Source organism: Solenopsis invicta, chromosome 1 (genome assembly GCF_016802725.1).
Source record: "Solenopsis invicta isolate M01_SB chromosome 1, UNIL_Sinv_3.0, whole genome shotgun sequence".
Lineage (NCBI taxonomy): Eukaryota > Metazoa > Arthropoda > Insecta > Hymenoptera > Formicidae > Solenopsis > Solenopsis invicta.
Window position 1 is genome coordinate 16,194,713 of NC_052664.1, and position 22,982 is coordinate 16,217,694.

Sequence of the window (22,982 nt, forward strand, 5' to 3'; positions counted from 1 at the left end):
TTTATCAAACGTCTCGTACACTGGCAAATCCAATTGATTGAAACTGCAATTAAAAAATACAATTTTAGTCTTGTAATTTTATATCAATTTAATTTTAACTTATACACACATATGACAAGGTATTAAAACAATTTCTTTTTTCATATATTAATCAAATATGTGCAAATGAAAGCCTATCTGTCAACTTGTCTCCTCTGTGAATTTGGAACTTTTGTATGCCGTTCATGCCTTCTAACGTAGCAAAACTTTGTAACGGCACTTTAGATGTACCAGTGATAAATTGTAAGAACTTCGAACAATCCGCTTGATTAAAACCTCGCAATGCACCAGAACCATTGAATCTGTGAGTAGAAAAAAAATGATCTTCAAGTCTTTCAAACTTGAGCTAATACAAAATATCAAAATGTACCTATAAAGACGTAGCAGTGTATTTATGATACTCAATATTTGCTTTAAGATCCTCCTTTAAGATATTTACAGTAAGCAAGCCACCGATCAATAGTTCAAGTTCTTGTTCATTAAATATGAAAATTGGTCGTTTAAGCATAATATCATAAAATCCTTCCAAGAATAGACCTGTAGTTAGGAAGATTTAAAATATAAAAATAATGTAGAACGTGAAAACGTAATTAAACAAATAGTTAAAACAAACAATATCTTTCTACTTAATTTTGGAAAATTTACTTACTGCTTACAAATTGCTCCAGTCATTTTCATTTGACACATAAGCCTAATATATTCAAGTTTGGTCTTTTCCATAACAATAACTGTATTACGTCCATTTGGTATTAAATATATATATATTTTTTTTTTCTAACTTAATACATGCGTTGTTTTTAGATGAATTAATTTGGCGTCAACAATGTGCGAGATTTAATACCAAATGGACGTAATACAGTTATTGTTATGGAAAAGATTTATATATACATATATAAAGCTAAAGATTACACTGAAATAATCATTTTTTACCTCCATGGAGAATGTAATATTTTCAATGCTGTCGCACAAGCAATGGGTGCAAACATAATTGGAATAAATAAATCACTTGTCATAAGTTCGGTGGTGCAACGAATATTTTATCCTTTATGTGACAGGATCTGGCTTTCCTTCTTCCAAAGACATTTTCGTGAGTAAGGTAGCTTTCCCTTCTTCTGATAAACCAGTCTTCATATCCTTTTAAGAAATAATGCAATAGATAAATATTATAATAAAATATAAAGAGCCACATACTTTAAAATAATATTACCTTCAATAGTTCCAGCTTTTCTCAACTAGGGATCTGTCTGGCCAAGAACTCGCCAATAAATCAAGAATTTGAATATCAAATTCATTGTTCATCACTTTACCATCCATCTGTTTCAAAATGTTACGTGCTTGTTGCATCAATGGACCAGAATTAAAGTGATACCTATACAAATAATAAATTGTATATTTATTACAAAATTTTTCTTACGTAATTAAACTAAAATCTTATTTACCTTTCTTTCAGTATCATCCTTGTGTCTTCTACTCCTTCTAAAAATAAGAAAAAGTTAGCTTTAATTAATAAATAACACATTTTCTGTATCGACTTTGGTCTAATTGAGCTTTATAAATTCGTTGTTACAACAACGATGATCTGAGATGCTTAGATGTAGTTAAATAAATTATAATTATAACTGTAACAAATATTTAAAATTTTAATTTTTTATATTTATTGTAGTTATAATTTATTTAACTACATCTAAGCATCTCAGCTCATCGTTGCTGTAATGACGAATATATAAAGCTCAATTAGACCAAAACCGATCAAATACGGAAAATGTGCGAATATTTTTTTAAAAAATCTATTTGAAAAATATTTGCGAGTATACTTATCTTATATTTCCTCCAAGGTACCCAAATTTTCTTTGTGACACCTTGTATACCAACGTTTGACATTTCGCGCTAACCTCCGCAACTACAGTGGTTCTCATCTCTTGTTATAGTTGCGCGTTCAGAAATGCATTCAAAAAAAAGTGTCGCAACTATGGCTGTGTTCCGATATTAACTGCCAGTACTGAAAATGTATAGTATATGTGACGTGAACTATAAATTTTCAGTACTGCCAGTAAAAACGGAACACAGCCTATAATGAAAACGACTGTACATAGGCTGTGTTCCGATATTAACTGCCAGTACTGAAAATGTATAGTATATGTGACGTGAACTATAAATTTTCAGTACTGCCAGTAAAAACGGAACACAGCCATAATCGTGCAGTTCACGTGAAACTTTTCACGTTTCCGCCGTAGGGGAAATGTTACATAATAGATCCCCTGTTGTCTGAATGGTCAGAAAATAAGCGAGAGGGCAAAGAATTAAGGGCCTCGCATATGAAATGAATAACATAACATAAGCACAACATAAGACCGATGGACCAATGAGCATTCAGCATAAAGTTCAGCATAAAGTTCAGCATAATGATTTACATAAGATTTCCATTGGTCTAGAGGCCTTATGCTACGATTATGCTCTGTTACGCATTTCATGTGCGACAGGCCGTAGAGAGAGACGCTCGAGTTTCGCGCACCATTCTTACTTTCATCTGTTTCCATCATGTGCTGACGTGTGCTGGAGCCATAACGTCTTCTGTGTGCAACAAGTTTCAGGCTAAATTGATACGTGTATCAAAAGATTTCAACACGCTGTAAACACTTGGTTCGTATTAAATTTCCCAATTCAACTATTACTATTGGGTTAAAGATAGAATTAAAAGTTTTAGATCCTAAAAATATCTCGTAAAAAGAATGCAAATTATATAAACGGTGAAACACGCATATTTTCTGAACTGGTAAAGTATTCTCGGCTAGAACATAATGAGATTTTCTTTAGACTAAAAGTCCAGCTTAACTTGTTTTATGATAATTAGTGTGAAACCGATGTAAACAAGGATGACGTATCAAATGTTTAGTTTTGCCCTAACGTCAATTTAACGATAAAGGATAATTGATGAAATTGGACATATAAAGCCTGATTTATGAAGGTCATAAAAAGACATCATTCTACAATTCTCCCTAAACGTGACTGTAAATAGTTGTAAAGTGTTGTAAAGCACATGTATAAGCAGTTGTTTAGCCTATTCTACAATAATATACAATAACATAAAGTTGTGATATGTTTTAAAGATAAAAACTAATTAGTAGAAATGTACAATCGCAGCTTTCAGCCTTACGATCTTAAGTTTATACTATTGTGAAATAGGCTCTAAAAATACGTCAGCTGTAAAATACGTCGTAGAAGGTGATCGAACTTGACGCTTACAATAGCGTCGGTTGTGAAAACGAACCAATCAGAGTGCTCAAAGGACTATCACGTGCTCACGCAACTATCATTCATAAGACGTAAAACCGCAGCACAGACTTGCATAGCTGCACAACTGTATGCATAAAGAAATTGATTGGTTTATTTCCTTATGCATGTGCTAATGGACCAATCAATTTCCTTATGCATACAGTTATGCAGCTATACAAAAGTCTGTGCTGCAGCCTGTATTTTTATTTCATTGTCAATTAAAGCCGGAGCACAGGCTTTTGCCTAGCTGCATAACCATATATATATATATATATATATATATATATATATATATATATATATATATATATAAGGAAATTAATTGATCTATGTTATTACATAAAGAAATGAACCCCGGAGTGTTGCTAGATGGGCCGCATTTTTCGCACATGCGCATAAAACGCAGCCTCAGTAAAGTACTATAACCGTAAGGAAAAGAGTACTAGTTGGAGCCTTTGTTTCAACAATGATAAAAAAACTTTTTGAAAATAAAAAATATTAGATAATTATGAGATTTACATGCACGTGCATGAATACAATTATAAAAAGTATAAATAATTGATGTACAAAATGATTTACATTATTAGGTTAGATTCCTTTAGAGAAAAATTTTACTCGAAATATACATATAATGTATACTATTGTATGTATACTATGTATATTATTTCGAGTAAAATTTTCCTTTAACAAGTAAACCTACCTTTGCGTGACTCGCCGATTTCATTGAAATTTTGTACATTTGTAGAGTAGGCAAAAATAATATACACGTATTTCTTTTTATTGGCAATGGTCAACATTAAAGGGGTGAAATCGACTCCCAAAGTTGAGGATATTAGGGAATCGTCATGATGATACACATAAAAATAATGTACCGATCAACACGAAATCATTACAAAATGTTTTTTTATGTTTAGACAGTAAAGTTTACATGTCCGACTTTCCATGTACCCTCCCAAGCAGAACAGGGAGTCATCACGACGTCAAAATGATGTCAAAGTGACTGTAAAATGATCATTAAAAGTCACGTTTTAATCAATTACGATTCATTTTGATGTCATTTTGACACAATTGTGAATCACTTTGATGTCATTTTGACTTGTTGTTCTGCTTGGGCTTGTTGCAAGGGGTAAAACATTCCCCAAAAAGGCTTATTTTTGTAGTTTTTTTTTAATATAACAGAAGAAATTATTCTCCGATTTTAATGAAACAAAAACCAAATTATGGAGCAAGAAAAAGTAAAAGTTACGTGTTTTTGCTTTTTTTGAAAAAAATCAAATAAGAGGATGAATCAATCCTTAAAATAAAATTATTTCTCCTTATACTGAAATAATTTTAGTCGCTCTTTGGAAACGTTTTTTTATGTTAGATAATTGAGTTTTACATGTACGAATTTTCATGCACCTTTGTTGCGGGAAGGTAAACCACCCCTTTTCACAAGGAATAATTATTACGACGAATGAATGACGAAAGTTTATTTACATTTTTATCTATGTTTAATCTATCTAAAAAGTAAAATTAATGTAAAACATTTATATTTTGTGTTTTTTAATATTTTTAATATTATTTTTTAATTTAACTTTTTTAATTTTTAATACTTTTTTCACTTAAAAAAGTTTTTTTGTATATTTTTAATAGTATAGATTATTGTTTATAATTTTTACAATAATAATATACAAAAAAAAATTTATTGATGCATAAAGAGTTTGCACACCAAGCACACCACTTCCCATGTCTTTTCCATGGACATCCCCGCACAGCACATAATATTGCAACAATATTAAGATATTGCAGTAACATTGCAGAAATATTAAAACGCGATATACCACACTGTAATATTGTTATGACATTGTAGCAATATTGTAATATGATATGTCATATTACAATATTGCAGTGGTATTGCAAAAATATTAGAATGCGATATATCGCATTAGAATATTGCTATGACATTGCAGCAATATTGCAATACGATATACCCAGATAGCACACAATATTTATGATAAATATTAATAAATATTTATTATAAATGTTTTTTATAAATGTTATGAAAATATTTCATATATATTTTATGACAAAAATAATTATAAAAATCTTTATCCAAAATGTTATTAAAATATTTATAAAATATTTTCTAAAATATTTATGCTAAATAAAAAATAAATATTTACTAAAATATTTTATAAAATATTTTAGAAAATATTTATGATTAAAAAATAACCATTTATAGTAATAATTTATAAATTTTTTTCTTATTTAATTTAATTATTGCATTATATTAACATATATTTTCTTGTTGCATTTTTATTTAAACAAACAACGTGTATTGACCTGATCTACCAGTTATATACACATATTAGCACTAAGTGTTCACAGGTCATGACGAGGGATTAGTTTGCAGCGATCGCAACGGATTAAAACTGGACTAAATTAATACATTAAACAAATTTTAGACTACAATCCAGACAAAATGATTCTTATACAATATATTTTTTGTCTCTGAAAATAATTCCGTAAATAAAATTGCTCTATCATGTTACATTCCTCAGAATATTTCGGATAACGTGATAGAATAAGTAATATGTGATATACTAAGTAAATCGACAACGTGATATACTAACAAGTAAATTATCGAAACTTAGATCGAAAGCTTTGAAAAAAAGACATCGCTTGCATAAAATGATATGCATACGTGCACGCGAAATAGAGGTGCACAATGCTTTCGAATCTCATAACTCAGAAAGTACTTAATGAAAATAAACTTTATTATATTATAATATTCTGAAAAGCTCTTGACTCCCAGTTATTAGATTCTGAAATCAAAAATAGAGTATTCTATTAAAAAAAGTTAATGTAACCCTGACCTTGGTGACGTTTGACCCAAAATCAAACTTGCAACGATATCGTCTTATGTCTCCTTTTGAGACATGCAACTTTTGTTTGAAATATTTTTTTGTATTTATTATATTTCTTGCGTAGTTTTCGAAATATCTGCTTGGGGAGATTAAAATCACAAATATCTATATAATTATATATAATTTATATATATATATATATATATATAAATTATATATAATTATATATATATATATAAATTATATATAATTATATATATATATATACCCAGCAAACACAGAAAATAATAGTTATATAATTTGTGTGTGTCACGTTATATAACGAATTTTTACATTTTAGCAATATTATAGTTATGTAAAATTGAATTCTTGATATTACAACATCACAACTTATAACAGTCATATAACTGCCATTTATTAGGTTTATATAACAAACATTTTATTTTAATAATATAACTGTTATAAAACTGAATTATTAATATGACTCCTGTATAACAAATATGATACAACTGTTATGTAACTGTTATTTTTCTTATGAGTGGGAAATTACAACTAACATGGACATTACATGTAACGCGCATGTTATATTGCGTGTTACTCCCGATTTTATTCTATTAACATTGCTATTATGCAACTGTGTTTGCTGGGTGTATATATATATATATATATATATATATATATATAATATGTATAATATGTATATGATTATTTATAAAATATGTCCGTATATAGTAAAATAGATATAATTATACTAGATATACTGGGTCGTCCGGAAAGTTTCCCAAGCAGAATAGGAAATCATCACGTCAAAATCATTAAAAGACACTTTTCAATTAATTACAATTCATTTTGATGTCATTTTGACTTGTTATTTTGCTTGGGTTATGTCGTTTTTTTCCTAAATAATGTTTGAAGGAAAATTTGAAAAAGTTATTTCAATGCAATGCGTTAGATGCGTACGTATTTTGACAAGTTATATTTAGGTAGACGCATATTTAATTATATTAGTTATCACATTTAAATAAAGACATTCCTCTTGGCATTAGTTTGAAGATGGAAAGAAATAAGGTGTTTTTTTGGTGCATTATGCTTTTTAATTTTTGTAAAGGCAAAATGCGATACAAACTTGAAAAAAAATATGTGTACGGAGAGGATGCTGTAAGCGAACGCATGTGCCAGAAGTGGTTTGCTGAATTTCGTTCAGGAGAAATAAATTGAAGATGCTCCTTGTTCTATTTGGCCAATTACTATGAATGTTGATCAAATAACAGCTATAATAGATTTTGATCGGCAAATCATAGTTCGAGAGATTGTACCAAGGTTAAAAATTGGCAAGTCAACTATTTCCGAACTGTTTCTAAAATTTTTAATTCGAATTTTGCTTGAAAATTGACACGAACTTTCCAGACAACCCAATACTTATAATAGATATATTTTATATAGAATTATTTACAATTATGCTTATTTTATAAATTGTGTATAATTATATATAAAAAATTTTTTCCCAGGTATCCAAATAACATATACTATTTTCCTGAAAAAAATATCTATTTTAATACAGAAATGAGTATAATAATTTATAATTAATTTAATAAATTATGATTAAATAAAATTTTTTTTAGGTCAGACATGCGTACCATTGGGGCAATATTTGAAAATATTAAGAAAACGCAGATTAATACGGAACTACGTCAAATTAAAGTTACTGTTCACAGGGATATTTCTGTAAAGGGACATGTTACCGAAATACAGCGAGGTATACTTAATCCTGAAGATATAATTGTCACGAGAAGAAATGGTAAAATATTAGTTTCTCTAAAAGTTTGTTTTTTTAAATCACTTTGCTCTTAAGAAATTCAATTATTATTTAGCTTTGCAACTTAAAAAAGAAAAGAGTGTATTTTTTACAAATACAAATTGCACTTTATAAAACAAATTTTGCAAATACTATTATATTAATTTACAGGAATTTTGTAAATAAGTTATACAGATGGTTACAAGCAATTTTTTAATAGAAGTTTATAGAATTGAGATTTCCATAAAAATATTAAATATCCTCTACAATTAATCTTTTTCGTAGTTAAATCAGTTAATTTCATATTTCTTATCACAGAGTTTAAATAAAATAAAGAATGCCGTATAAAATAGAAAGAAATAATCTTTAAAGAAATTTTGAACAAATCAGCATATACGTATTTCGTGTTACAGTGTTAAAGTATTTTTGAAAACAATTATTTTTAAACTAAAATTACAAAGATTTTATATTTTTGCAACATTGTAAGAGAGTAATATTTACAACATTGAAATAACAATGGCACTATTTTGTAATTCAACGAAACGATTACGATTTGAAGAAAGGTGCAAAAATTTTTTAATCTTATAAGATCGATTAGTCTTACTTATATTCAATAACGTTTTTTATTCAACGTTTATTTTTTAATATATTTGCATAAAGTCGTACTTACGATGGAATATTCAAAGATATCTGCATTTTGGAAGATTCTGGAAGATCTATAATTAAAGTTGGTGTTTCTTTATAAAAGAGTGTTGTGTCATTTTGTGACGTTTGTCCGGATTTTCTTGCGCGAGTGTTCCGCGTGCTCTTCTTTTTGAGTACAACATTTTTGGGGGCTCGTCCGAGACGAAGATGAATCCCTCTGATGATTTGATGGCGGCGACTTCTTTGTGGGCGGAGGGATGTTTTCTACAAAAGAGGATCCGTATTTGGACGTCCAACAGATCTCGACTCTTCCCCGAAGCGAATTCTCTTTGGGCGGTTGCCGTATATCAACTTCGTGCAGAAAAATAAAGACAACGACAACGAGAAGAAAAAATGCAAGTGCAGTTACAAGATCGCGATGAGAAACTGCAACATCTAGAGAAGCTGCAACATTTTACAGGCCAGTCGTTTCCAATTACTTTTTTTAATGCCCCATTCGCGGAAAATTTTTCCCGAGATTCTGGAAACGCGGGACTCGATTTTAAATTAAAGTTTCTTGGCCAAAAGTAACATATAAAGTTATAAAACATCTGCAATAACGTTGTTGCAGATTAAATTGCAGTTTTGAATTTTAACTACAATAATGTCATCGCAGACGTTTATAGTTTCATGTGCTACTTGAGCTGATTCTTAAGACGGGAGTATTCCGCTACGAGAATATTTAACACAATTTTAGTTAATCGTGTGGGCGAGTAATTGGGAGAATACTACGAAAGTCGCGTTAGCTTCGTGTCTGTGGGGAAAAGCTCGTTCGGTTTTGGACGAAGTAACGGAATTAGAAAATTTAAGTTTTGAAAAAATATGGAAACTTTTGTGCTCGAATTAGTGAAAGTACAGTCTTCCAGACTTTCTTGAGGATCTTGTACTTAGGAGTTCTGAGAATTTAGATAATTCTTAGAAAAAACTTTTTGCGGAGCTTTTTTCAGAGTTTCAAGACATTTTCTCAGGAGAAATTGTTGCTGAGAATTGTGGAATTATTGAATATTGTTTTCAAACGGAAAATTGTTCTTCTATAAAATTCCTTGTCGAATTTCGTGAGGAAAGAGGTGACTAAGATTATTGAGGAGATGGAGACAACAGGGTGTATAATTGAAGAATCGAGCAATCCCTAGGATTGATGATTTGTTGGATTGTTTGTTAGGAAACTCTTGGTTTTCCATTCTTAATCTTAAGAGAAGTTATTGGTAAATTAAAATTCGTCTAAAAGATAGAAAGAAAACTGCTTTGTCTATTGGAAAAGGGTTGTGGGAATTTACTGCAATGCCTTTTGGACTTCGTAACGCACCTGCTACTTTCGAACGCCTTACGGAAAAAGTTTTTTAGCAGTTATTTTTTAAGATCGGCATGGTTTATTTTAACGATGTGATAATTTTCAGACAGTTTTTAGAAGAGATGTTAGCTAATATAAAGAAGGTTCTTTTGTCTTTATAAACGGTGAATTTTAAACTTAATAAAAAAATGTACTCTTTTTGGAAAGGAAGTTAAGTACTTAGGTCATGTCGTTTTTGAAGAAGAGAATCATCACTGATCCTGAAAAGATTGATGTGATAAAAAATTGGTCGATTCTTCAGAATATAATAAGAAGTAAGTTCAAAATTACTTAAGTTTTTGCTCGTATGTATCGAAAGTTTGTAAGAGGATTTTCTCTTATTGCTAAACCTTTATGCGTGTTAACAGAAAATTATATTCAAATGGAATATTTGTTAAAAAAAAGCACGGCGTGTTTCCGTGCTTTAGAGTTGTCAAAGCAGTTTTTAACCACTTCGTCAATATTTTTATTTCCTACTGAGGAAGGGAGATTTATTCTGGACCCAGAGGTTTTCTCATAGAATAAGTTTTATTCCAAATTTAGGGAGATGTCGAGAAGGTAATCGCTTATTATATAGTCGAGTATTAATTAAGTCTAAAAGAAATTATTCGACGTGATTTGACGTGAACCGTTAACAATTATAGAGCCAGTAAAATCTTTTTATCATTATTTGCATGCACGAAATTTTCTTGTAAGAACGGATCATGCTTTAAGTTGACTTTCGTTTAAGGACGTTGAGGGCCTGCTGGTTGGAACGCCTGCAAAAATATAATTTTGTGGTAGAATATCGAAAAGGAAAAAATTACATTGGGATTTTAATTATGGCCGCCTCAATAAGGATATTCCACGTTTATGTTTGTATTATACACTCATATTTCAAAGTGTAGTTTCCGTGGCCAAAGTTGAAATCCCAATAGGAACACAGATACTTTGTCAAGGCGCCATTCTGTTGAAAAAAGTTATAATTACTTGGCTAAAATTGATTTAAAAGAGAAAAATTATTTGGTTGAATTAGTAAAACGGATTGTTTTCAGGGAAAATGATTTTGAAAATTGGAAGAGCTTTCAGAATGAAGATTTTTTATTGTCTATTTTCCTGAGAAAGGAACTTGAAAGACGGCCGAGTTGGCAGAAGATTGTCTCTGGAACTAAAACTACTAAAATTTACTGCAGTTTATGTGGGATTCTTTTATTGTAAAGAAACGAGTGTTGTTTAGAATATGGTGATCTCCAGATTCAAAACGTCAAATTTTCCAAGTAGTTAGGTGCAGCGTGTTTTGAAAAAGGCATACGATTCTCCTTTTGGTAGTTATTTTAGTGTTAATAAAATTCGAAAAAGGTTTTGTTAGACAACTTGTAAGCAGAATGTAAAGCACTGGTGTAGAACATGTACAGTTTGCTTGTCGAGAAAAAACCTTCCGATAAAGGAAAATTACCTTTACAAATTTATAATTCTGGTTTACCCTTTAAGAGAGTTCAGATGGATATTTTAGGTTACTTTTCCCGTCTTCTTCTGGAAACAAATATCTTTTAGTTATTATCGATTGTTTTATAAAGTGGGTTGATGTATTTCCTTAAAAAATTTTAAGACTGAAACTATTGCCGAAGTTTTTGTAAATTAAATAATTTCTCGTTTTGGTATTCCTTTGGAATTATATACTGATCAAGAAAGAATTTTGATTCACAAATGTTTTCAAAATTAACACATTTGCTTGGAATAAGGAAGACAAGGACTACTCATTACTTCATCCGCAGTTTAATAGTCAGATGGAATGCCAGTATCAAACTTTGTTAGACTATTTAGCGAAATTTGTTGCAGAAAATCAAAAAAATTGGGATTGGTGGATTCTGATGAGTCGCACGTAAGATCTTTGAAAGTGAAAATCATCAGTGAAAACAGATTAATCAAAATGACATCAAGATGCCATCCAATTGATCAGTATATTGATGTTAAAATGAGTTATCAAATAAGATTAATCAAAATGATGGCAAAATGATATCATGATAACTGCAAAACGTCCTATACCATGACATATATATGATCTTTACGTCATTTTGACGCCATTTTGACGTCAATAATTAAATCAGATCAACTTAACAAGATCAACTTTAATCTACATTAGTATAAATGGGCATTAATTAAATTAAATTTACTTTAAAAAATATATTAACTTACCCAACCACATTAACAGTACTACAATATATAAACATATTCAACTCTAATACATAGGGAATTTTTCATTTTAATTTACTCTCCAAAAAATTTTTTTTATTGTAAAAAAATGTCAAACAAATTGATTTGAGAAAAATATTACATAATTGATTTGAGAAAAATATTTTTTAATAATTTTTTTAAAATGAGGACGCCAAAAAGATATAATTGCATTCACTTTTCTTATATGTAATTAAGATTTTTGAATAGATAATAACTTTGATTCCTCCTAGTAATACGTCCTCCGTTAACTAAACAACTTTTGCTTAGGTTAATTAACTTTTTTTCAGGAGAAATAAATTTTGCTTAAAAAGAAAGATGATTGTTTAAGATTTTATTTATTTTAAAGGGAGGAAAAATAATAATTAATATTCTGAGCCTAATTAATTTTTTTCAGTACCTTTTCTATTAGAGAATTAATTTTCTGGTTTTAAACATTAAGAAGATTGCCTCGCCTCGAGTTTTTGATTCGTGGTTTTCTCCGTGGGACTGAAGACAAATGCCAAGGCAGGAACTTCATGAGTCTTTCGATGGTCCATGATAGATACTCTCGCCTTGCTCGAAGTTTTGAAGATTTCTTAAGAAGAATTCTTCGAGAGAGAATTTCTCTAAACAGCTTTTCTTTGGAGAGGATTTCTTCATTTAAGGAAGAATTCCAGCACTGTCATTTGGATCAAAAGAGCGGCTGAGAAGAGTGACTCAGAAGAGCAGCTCAGAAGATTGGTTCAAAAGAGCGGTTCAGAAAAGCGGCTCAGAATCTCGCAGCAGCTCAAGATGGAAAGCAGAAGCGCTCCTGGGTGATTCCTGGAAACAACCAAGAAGTCTGGAGTAAAAGAGAAAAGGCAAGACTAGAAGAGTCGCGATACGAGCCGACTTTTGTTGGTTTGGTAGTAGTATGGTCGATCTTCAAGACAGAGAGAGAAATATGTTAGACAGAGAGGGAAATATATTGTATTTCTCTCTTTATCTATATTTACATCTCTCGATCAAATATTTCGAACCAATCAAAAGTGGTCCCCTTATGTTGCGACTCTTATTAGAGGGTCTCTAGACAAGACCTTACAGTAGTCGGGACGTCAACTTCAAAGAAGAGAGGTAGTATTGTGTCTGTTTTTGGCCAATTGTGAGTACAGCTGGTCGTTAGAAGAAGATCGATCAATTTATCAAACAAGAAAAGCGTTTCCACTTGACGTTCTGTTTTCGGAACGCGCAGTTTCGGTTGACATTTTGCTCATTCCGCTAACTATTTTGCTGTTAATTAAGTTCAATTTAATTATAATTAAAGTTGGTGTTTCTTTATAAAAGTGTTGTGTCATTTCGTGATGCGTGTTCAGATTTTCTTACGCGAGTGTTCTGTGTGCTCTTATTCCTTCCGAGTGTAACAATATATATTTATAATAGTATAACAAATGAGTGATTTTTAACAAAATATATAGAATACAATTACCTTTTTAATTTTATTTAAATATAGAATCATTTATTTTTGAAAAATAATAATAAATTTTGATGATTCTTAGGTCGGTATTCATAGTTTGATTTTATTTTAAGACTATCTTAATATTTTACAATGTTAATATGGTTTTGTGATTGGTTGATGATATGTTAAGACAGTAAATTTAACATAATCTTAAATATACGACACTCAACTATGAATGCAGACCTCAAGTTCATATTATATAAATAAAAATTTTATTAATTTTATTTCTTAAAATTATATATATATATATATATATACACACATATATATATATATATATATATATATATATATATATAAATGTGGGATATAGTTTATTTCAATAAATTTTATGAACTAACTTGTATATTTCATATAATTTACAAAATATTCCGGAAACTCTGGATATTTTAAAGATAAAAAAGTATTCACAAAATGGTAATTACAAAGATATATAAATGTGAACGTAATAATATAATTTTTCTGTTTTAAAAGAATATTTACATCATACACAAAATTCTCTCGTACCAATATTAAAATATTTCTTTCGATCAATAAATCATTTACATTAGAATTATATCAATAAAAAGTTATTAAAAGATTAATAAAATAAATTATATAGGAGAAGGATGTAAACCGATATTCGACAGAGATGAAATAAAGCAGGCGGTTGTTAAAACTGTCAATATATGTATGGAAGAACCAACTAAGTCAACTACAGATGAAGAGGAGTTAGGTATGTGTTATATGAATGGATATCATATTTATTCTTAGGTATATTATATTCTCATATTAATTTTTAAATTATATTGATATAGTTTCAATTAATAAACTTGTAAAATCACAAAATTGTATATAAATAAATTGCGGAATATTAAATTTGATTTTTCTTAAAATATACCAAAATACTTATTTTTATAGATAAAATAAATTATTATAAAACTGAAATCTCTCAGCATATAATTTTACAGAATAATGCTAAATAATTTTGTGAAACATTTTATTTATAGATTCTACCTTTAATTTATTTAAAAAGATATACTATTGTTATCTAAAAATAACACATACTCTCTTTCGTCATTCTTTGTTCCGCGTTTTACGTTTCTATTATAAAGAATTAAACTATAATGAAATGATTTTCAACTACAATTTTACTTATATAGTTTCAATCTCAATCATATATGATTAAAAAGGGAACAGGGCATAATAATAATAAAACTATATAAGTTTAATAAATATAAGAACAAAGTCATGGTAAATGTAATATAATCTTTGAAAAATTATATCTTAAAAATCATAAATAACTGTTTCCAAGAATAAATTAAAATTAAAGAGTCATATTTTTATGATATAAATGTCCAATTAATTTGAATTTATAATTTAATGTTAAGTAATTTTACAACATGAGCATGCCTATTTTTATGATATAAAATCAGCGAACAATATGGCAGTTTTTCAATAAATATAGTTACAGTTTTATGATTTTAATGAATTTTAATACAAAAGTGTAAAAAAATAAAAATCACATTTTTGTATTTACATATTTGTTTTTTTATTTCTATTTTTACATTTTTATATTTGCGTTTTTTTTTTTTTTTGTTTATATATATTACATACACATATATACAGGGTGTCCGGGAACTAGGAAACCTACTGTTTTGAGAATATAAAGGAGATGAAAAGGGACAAAAAAGTCTTACACCATTTTGCGATATTCGCTATAATTATTGATTTATAAAATAAAACGTCTAAGCCAATGTGCGGTGATGCCACGCCATCGCGCCTAGCTCGTAGGCAACGGCGCACGGCGGTAAAGGTGACGCGTTATTGTCTGAATTGTCACGGCGCGACGGTCCGAATTTGTCTCACCGCGTGTACATACACTGCAAAAATCAAATGTGTTATTTTAGCTGAAGCTTCTCCTTACACATTGGATAAATAACACATTTGATTTTTGCAGTGTATGTACACGCGGTGCGGCAGATTCAGACCGTCGCGTTGTGCAAATTCAAACAACGACGCGTCACCTGTCCCGCCGCGCGCCATTGCCTACGAGCTAGGCGCGATGGCGCGGTGTCACCGCACATTGGCTTAGACGTTTTATTTTATAACTTGATAGTTATTGCAAATATCGCAAAATGGTATAAGACTTTTTTGTCCCTTTCCATCTCCTCTATATTCTCAAAGCGATAGGTTTCCTAGTTCCCGGACACCGTGTATAATAAATATGTATTTCATTATGTACATATATAATAAAATATTTATAAAGAATTGATATACTTTAAACTGTTGTATTACAGCCTTAAGCAATTCGGAAACTTTGAACAAACAAACTTCATCTGTTAGTCTAATCTGCAGGAATTGTGGTTATAATTCCGAATATCATTCCAGGTTTATTTTATTCTTAATTTGTGACAATATTCTGTCTGTACTACATGTATACAATTTTTTAATTTATTTTCTTATGATTTTAGACATCGCATGGATATCAAGTATCAAGATAGCAAAACGAAAAATTATGCTTTCAAAAATGATGAGTAAGACAATATTAGTTTTATTTATTTATTAATAACAAAAATTAATATTATTTTAAAGTCATCAAAGACAAGTAAATTGTAAGCAATAGAAAAATTAACGAAATCGATTGACATTTGGGATCCTTCATTGTCACGCATAACAGTCAAAGTGCTATTCCACAACTGCTCCATAATTCTTATGGACGATCACGGAATCAAATATTCCGATCGTCTATCACCAATTGATCGGTTCTACGGTTCTATATTTTCATCCAAATATAATTGATAATGATTAAGTAACCATTTTAGATTTTTGAAAGGTATATTTTTTTATTATATTTTACAGGAGAACTCATACAGAAGACTATAGCAAATATAAAGAGAAATACATAGAAAAAGATACAACTAAACATGATACTATTCGATTGCGTTCTAGAGAACAGCATGATTCGCACTCCAGGTATTGACATTAATATTATTACATATTATTATTTTTTTATGAATTAATGTTATTTTAATTATTTAGAGATAAAATATCTAACTTTTTTAAATAGAATACGTTTAATAAGATTATGATTGGTCATCATTTATCATAACCGTTACTGTTAGATTATTTACAGATGAGAAATTTTATCATGACAGATATCGTGAAAGATCCTATAAACGTTCACACGAAAGAAGAGAAAGTGACAGAGATAGAGATAGATTCAGGTCCAGATCCAGGGAACGAAAGGATGAATATTTTCACGAAAGCAAGGCTAAGGATAGGAATAGAGATTGGGATAAGGATGAAATTAGAGATAGGGATAAAAATAGAGAAAAAGAGAAAGATAGAGATGAGGGCAGAAATAGATCCAGGGAACGAAGAGATGCAACGCCACACATTGAACCGCCAATTCCTGCGCCTACCCATCATAATGTGAGTAAATTAATTATCGGTCTGATAAGTGTTCCTATAGAGGATTTCTAACTGGCTCTAATTTCTCATTAATGTTTTTCTAGAATTTTCCTCCGAGACCAATTGTAGTAAACTCTATGCTCGTATTAAGAGAACAGATTCCTCCTTTAGGTCCGTTAAGAAGACCTATTCCTCCTTTAGGTCCGTTAAGAAGACCTATTCCTCCTTTAGGTCCGTTAAGAGGACATATTCCTCCTGTGCTCCCTTTAAGAGGACATATTCCTCCTATGGGAAGAGGTAGATATCTTACACCTGTCTGGCCACGATTTGTTCAATTGGATATGTGCAGACCAAGACATCCATCACCCAATTAAGTAAATATATACGTGTATATATATATATATATATATATATATATATATATATGTATATATATGTATGTATGTATGTATGAATTTAATTATTATTATTATATTATTTGTCAAAGATAGTTACTTAACGTCAGGATTGGATTTGATACGTATTCTAAAAATTTTATAGTATGATACATAAAATTGTGTCCCGCACAGCACGTAATATTGCAACAATATTACAATATAGCAGTAATATTACAGCGATATTGTAATATTACAGCAATATTGCAGCAATATTGTTGTTATATTGCGATATTATGTGCTATACGGGGTATCATACGTAGGATATATTAAATTTGTATTATAGACATAGTTTTAAATCTTTCATTCACTACTTTTTTTTTTAATGTAAACCACAAATAAAAAACAAAAAAATTAATATTGAAAATGTAAGTATAGAGTATATACATATATATACATTGGTGTACAATCATTTTAATCATTTGCTGAAATGGTTTTGATTTTACTTTTAATTTTAAAAGAAATATGAGCTAATCTAATTTAAAAAAATGCAGTAATTTTTTCATTGATTTTCAATATAGTTACACACATCTTTCAAATTTTTATTAATTATGAAGAAAAGGTATCTAAAATAATATATTTGTAATAATCTTTAAGGCAATTAATAACAGTATTTTGCCAAAATTTATTGCAAACTTTGTATTATGCAATTAATTCTTTCTTATTTAATTAATTCTTTCTTTTTTTAATAAAACCTGGAAACAAATTTTTCTTGTATAATTATATATGAAATATGTCAAAATATAATTATATATGTACATTCAATAGTATATGTATATTATACATCATAAAAATTATATATAATTTATATGTACGATTATGTATAATTATATATGATCGTATAAAATCCTATATAATTTTATATAATAATTATATGTAATCATGGTAATTTTTTAATTATAATATAATAATAATCATAATTATATATAATTATTTTAATAACATTTTATTTTAAAAAATATTAGAAAATTAAAAGTTAATATTGTCTGCTTATTGAGGATAATGTTAATGAATTATCTTTATCTTATTATGACTTTAAAATATTAAATTACAATTAAATTGATTAATGTACACAATTATACAAATGTTAAACTCATCTTTTAATAAAAGTATGAATAATCATTTTGTAAATCATGTGTATTATTAGATATAATATTATACTGTTACAGGTATCTATGAAAAAGGAATAATTATCATTAAGAAATCGTATGATTGTTTCCCAGAAAGAAGAAAGAATTCAAAAAAGAGATCCAATCATAGATTATTCTACGTTTAACAAAACTAAGCAAAAATTATTCTACATTTAATATTGTTTAGTACATAAAGAGAATTTGGAAAATATGTTTTCCAGTAAACAGAAATGGATAAAAATGGATTGTGTGATCATTATCGAATTTTTGACTTTTTGAATCTATTTCAATCCAATTAAAGTTTAAGAATTCCTTAAACCCATTCAAATCCATGAAGTGGGATAAGAATTATGGAATTTTTATTCTTTCAATGGAAAAAAAGTTAGGAGGGCCATATACGAGGTGTGTTCAAAAAGTATCGCGAATTTTGAATTTTCGCGGGTTACGTATATTCGAATTTCGATCTTTTTGTGGCGTTATGTTGGTACTCATGTCTCTCACTTATGCCGACAAGCTCGGCCATTTTGAATGTTCACTTAATTGTTGACAGCTGCTTTGCTTGCACGTGTTTTGGATCGTCTTCGATTTTTACCTATTCAAAAAAATGGATCAAAGAACCTGTATCAAATTTTGTGTGAAAAACGAAATTAAGTGCGCGGATGCATTCCGAATGTTGACTGTGGCATACGGAGAAGCTACCTTGGACCGAAGCAACGTTTATCGGTGGTACAAAATGTTCTCAGAAGGCCGAGAAGATGTGAACGACGAAGAGCGTGCCGGACGCCCGAGCACTTCAACAACAGACGAAAAAATTAATGAAGTGGAGAAAATGGTATTGGCCAATCGTCGAATCACCGTTAGAGAAGTTGCTGAGGACCTAAACATATCGATTGGCTCGTGCCATTCGATTTTTATCAATGATTTGGGCATGAGACGGGTCGCCGCGAAATTCGTACCAAACGCCCCTGCTCACACATCGTTGCTTGTACGCGACTTTTTGGCCAAAAACAACACACTAATGATGCCGCAACCACCGTATTCCCCAGATCTGGCCCCCTGTGACTTTTTCTTGTTCCCTAAACTGAAGAGGCCCATGAAAGGACGACGTTACGCTACGCTTGACGAGATAAAGACGGCATCGAAGGAGGAGCTGAACAAGATAAAAAAAAATGATTTTTTGAAGTGCTTCGAAGATTGGAAAAACCGTTGGCACAAGTGTATAATATCTCATGGGGATTACTTTGAAGGGGACAAAATAGATATTCATGAATAAATAAATAATTTTTGAAAAAACACAAAATTCGCGATACTTTTTGAACACACCTCGTAATTCGTTTTAATTCAGGAAACGGGATTGAAATAAAGTGATTAATTTTTATTCTTTCTATTCAAAAGAAGTTTTCGCGAATTACGCAATCCATTTTAATCTATAACATATCGTTAAAAATGATGTAATTAATTACTATTCTTTAATCTAAAATGTATTTAAATAAATTAAAATGGATTTTAATTTTTAATCTATTTAAATACAATATCTATTTCCGTTTACTGGGTAATAAATTAAAAAAATTCTGTATTGTATCTTATTTTTCGATTTACGAAATTTAATTCGTGATAAATGGTATATTTCTTCCACAAAAGTATTCATAGAATATTCATTAAACATCAGTACTTGACCATATTTGGCAATCCATTGACTTTTTCATCAACTATAACTACATTTTTTATTTCAAAAATGTCGATTCTTTACATTAATTTTGTAAATGATAATAAAATATATATATTAGTAGCGGAGAAGAGGATAATATGGCACCTATTTCTATTTTATTAAATAACTTTATTTATAATTAATATTTTCTATTAAAACTTAAACGATTATATTCGTCAGTGTTGTTTGACAGATTCTAGACTCAAAGTAATGAAATATTTATTATTTAGGATGTGATTTATAAAAATCTAATGTACTGCATAACTGGTGGAAGAAAAAAAGTGGTTGTAATATGGCTATCCATAAAAAGTAATTTTAAAAAATTAGTTTAATTAAAAAAAAACAATACCTTGTTACAAAATTACATATTTTCAATTTTTTATTGTTTAAAATTTTCTTAATTTTGAATTTTCCTGCGTTCAGAAACTTCAAAAATACTATTAGAAATTTCATTAGAAATATCATTTTATCTCTGCTTAGCATTAAACAACAAGCATAAAATGATGTCTCTAATGTTTCTTAACAGTGCCCTTTAGAATGGCAATCAATTTATCGAAGATGAAATATTTCGATATAAAAATGTCGCTTAAAAAATCATATTAACAAAATTCCATATTATTGTTTTAACTATATGCAATTCGAAATGTAATTTCAACATACGGCGACCGACGGGCGGTCCTCGCATGCGGTGGGTAGGGAAAGTATGTGTTCACATTTGCCGACTATATTAATTTTTATCTCTGTAACTGTTACGAATTTTAAAAAATAGTAAAGGATTTTTCTTCTCAGTTTTACTTGCTCTATCAATCCACGAGAGCATAAACAAGTATATTGTGACACTCTGTGTACAATATACAGGGTGTCCTAGATCAATGTATACAGATTATTACGATGAAGTAGAAAGGATCGAGATAAATCAAAAAGTCTAATACCATTTTGTGATATTTACAATAATTTTCGAGTAATAAAATATTAAAGTCAGACGAATGAGAGCGCGCGGAGAGACAAGTGTGGACAAACGGTCGCTCACCGCGGCCTGACTGTAGGCTACGGTAAGTGGCGTGCGGCGAGGGGAAGGATAGCTTCCCTCCCTCATGTCCCCGCACCACGCCAAGGCTCGAGGTCTACGACTCAGGCAAACAATCGCTTATCTCTCTTATTCGGCTGACTTTAATATTTTATTGCTTGAAAATTATTGCAATTATCGCAAAATGGTATTAGACTTTTTGATTTATTTCGATCCCTTCTATCTCAACGTGATAATCTATATACATTTGTCTAAGACATCCTATATAATGTATATATTTCATTGAATATTATATATATAATTATATATGAACATATTTCATATATAATTATATATAAATATAATGTATGTGGAATATTTTTTTCCGATTATTTATGTACATTATTTATAAAAAAAACTTATTAGAAAAAATCGATAAACACATATATATACTTATTTTTTTATATAGAGTTAGGAAATTGAATGATATTTTAGTAATAATAAAACGTATAATTAATAAAATTTGTAGTAAATTTTTATAAAAATGATTATATTTATTTACCTATCACGTCACAAGTTTATTTTCCTGCCATGGTTTTAATTCTCCAATCCCTCTTTATCTACTTCCTTTTACACATCTTATTCTTTATACGTAATGCGTGTTTTTAAGTAGTAAATTTAAAAACGAGCTTTATTCGATTTAAGTACTTTATCAGTTCATGACTTATTTAATATTTTCGTACAAAATTTATATAAAGGAAAGCTGGGGATTGTCAGATAAATATGGGATGGTGAAATAACGTACCTCGTATAATTCACGTTACATTCTAAGAGCAACATTTATAAAAATTTTATTATAAATTTTAATTATATATTATATATGTAAATAATATTGAATAAACAAATAAATCATTAAATAAACAAATAAATTATTAAATATGAATACTTTTAAAGGATAAAAAAACAATAAGATCAAATTCCATATAATTTCATATAAATAATTTAAATAAAAAAACAGAAATAAAGAATTATATTTTCCTTATTTTACAGGAGGAGAAAGGGAGAGAACTGCATACATATAAATATACTTTAAGAATAAGTATTCAATAAGTAATAAAGAAAAAAAATGTCTACATGAAATAACGTATTTTAATTTTATTTACGGAATACATAGCATGTAAATACATGTACAATTGAAAATATACATATATAAATATACTGAAAAATAAAAACATTTATATACATATACATATTATATATATGTTTTATACTATCATTCGTAAGTTCACGAATACTTGCAATTTTCCCGCACCTCAATAAGTTAAGTTGAAAAAGTCTTCAAAATTGAAAAAGATATATAAACTTTGAAAAAATGTGTAAATAACAAAATTTTTTTCTGCTCTTTAATTTCGAAGTTAAAAAACATTATATAAAATTAAGTTTTTACACAAGAAATTCAATATCATCGCATCAATTTTTTTAGAACAATTATTCTAAAGTTTAACTAGAATCGTGGCCACGGTCAAAATGATCGTTGCAGTAGTGGTTACATAAACGATTAAATAAAGACAATTTATTATTTTTAAATGTCCGCTTAATGGGCATGTACCTGATAATTATTGTTAAAATTATAATAATTTAAACGCTAATTTT

The 22,982-nt window shown here is 29.0% G+C and overlaps 3 protein-coding genes across 6 annotated transcripts; 1 reads left to right on the top strand and 2 right to left on the bottom strand.

Annotated features, from left to right (window-relative positions):
- Positions 1-151: 151 nt before the first annotated feature.
- On the bottom strand, positions 152-780 carry LOC113006251 (E3 ubiquitin-protein ligase HUWE1-like). The gene is made up of 2 exons (XM_026142185.2): positions 689-780; positions 152-341 (listed from the first exon to the last, which is right to left on the bottom strand). The coding sequence occupies exons 1-2, from the start codon at positions 757-759 to the stop codon at positions 152-154; spliced, it is 261 nt and encodes an 86-aa protein (XP_025997970.2). The 5' UTR covers positions 760-780.
- A 380-nt stretch (positions 781-1,160) lies between these two features.
- On the bottom strand, positions 1,161-1,623 carry LOC120358305 (glutamine--tRNA ligase-like). Its single transcript, XM_039452101.1, has 2 exons — positions 1,479-1,623; positions 1,161-1,408 (listed from the first exon to the last, which is right to left on the bottom strand). The coding sequence occupies exons 1-2, from the start codon at positions 1,556-1,558 to the stop codon at positions 1,249-1,251; spliced, it is 240 nt and encodes a 79-aa protein (XP_039308035.1). The 5' UTR covers positions 1,559-1,623; the 3' UTR covers positions 1,161-1,248.
- A 901-nt stretch (positions 1,624-2,524) lies between these two features.
- On the top strand, positions 2,525-22,775 carry Trab (transformer homolog B). 4 transcript variants are annotated; one of them, XM_039452068.1, is made up of 9 exons: positions 2,525-2,679; positions 7,784-7,959; positions 14,260-14,373; positions 15,938-16,028; positions 16,112-16,174; positions 16,500-16,613; positions 16,763-17,072; positions 17,156-17,425; positions 22,380-22,775. In XM_039452068.1, exons 2-8 carry the CDS (start codon positions 7,791-7,793, stop codon positions 17,423-17,425), a joined length of 1,131 nt encoding a protein of 376 aa, XP_039308002.1. In that variant the 5' UTR covers positions 2,525-2,679; positions 7,784-7,790; the 3' UTR covers positions 22,380-22,775. The 4 variants fall into 4 exon arrangements, with proteins under 4 accessions (XP_039308002.1, XP_039307998.1, XP_039308006.1 ...); XM_039452064.1 differs by lacking the exon at positions 22,380-22,775 and adding an exon at positions 18,655-18,916; XM_039452072.1 differs by lacking the exon at positions 22,380-22,775 and adding an exon at positions 18,655-18,916 and having other exon boundaries at positions 16,796-17,072.
- Positions 22,776-22,982: the final 207 nt, after the last annotated feature.

Coding starts and splice junctions, on each gene's coding strand:
- LOC113006251 (XM_026142185.2), bottom strand. CDS start 759: ATGGAAAAGACCAAACTTGAATATATTAGGCTTATGTGTCAAATGAAA. Junction 342..688: donor ACTGGAGCAATTTGTAAGCA/GTAAGTAAATTT, acceptor TTCTACTCACAG/ATTCAATGGTTCTGGTGCAT.
- LOC120358305 (XM_039452101.1), bottom strand. CDS start 1,558: ATGTGTTATTTATTAATTAAAGCTAACTTTTTCTTATTTTTAGAAGGA. Junction 1,409..1,478: donor AGGATGATACTGAAAGAAAG/GTAAATAAGATT, acceptor TTATTTGTATAG/GTATCACTTTAATTCTGGTC.
- Trab (XM_039452068.1), top strand. CDS start 7,791: ATGCGTACCATTGGGGCAATATTTGAAAATATTAAGAAAACGCAGATT. Junction 7,960..14,259: donor AATTGTCACGAGAAGAAATG/GTAAAATATTAG, acceptor TAAATTATATAG/GAGAAGGATGTAAACCGATA. Junction 16,029..16,111: donor AATTCCGAATATCATTCCAG/GTTTATTTTATT, acceptor TTATGATTTTAG/ACATCGCATGGATATCAAGT.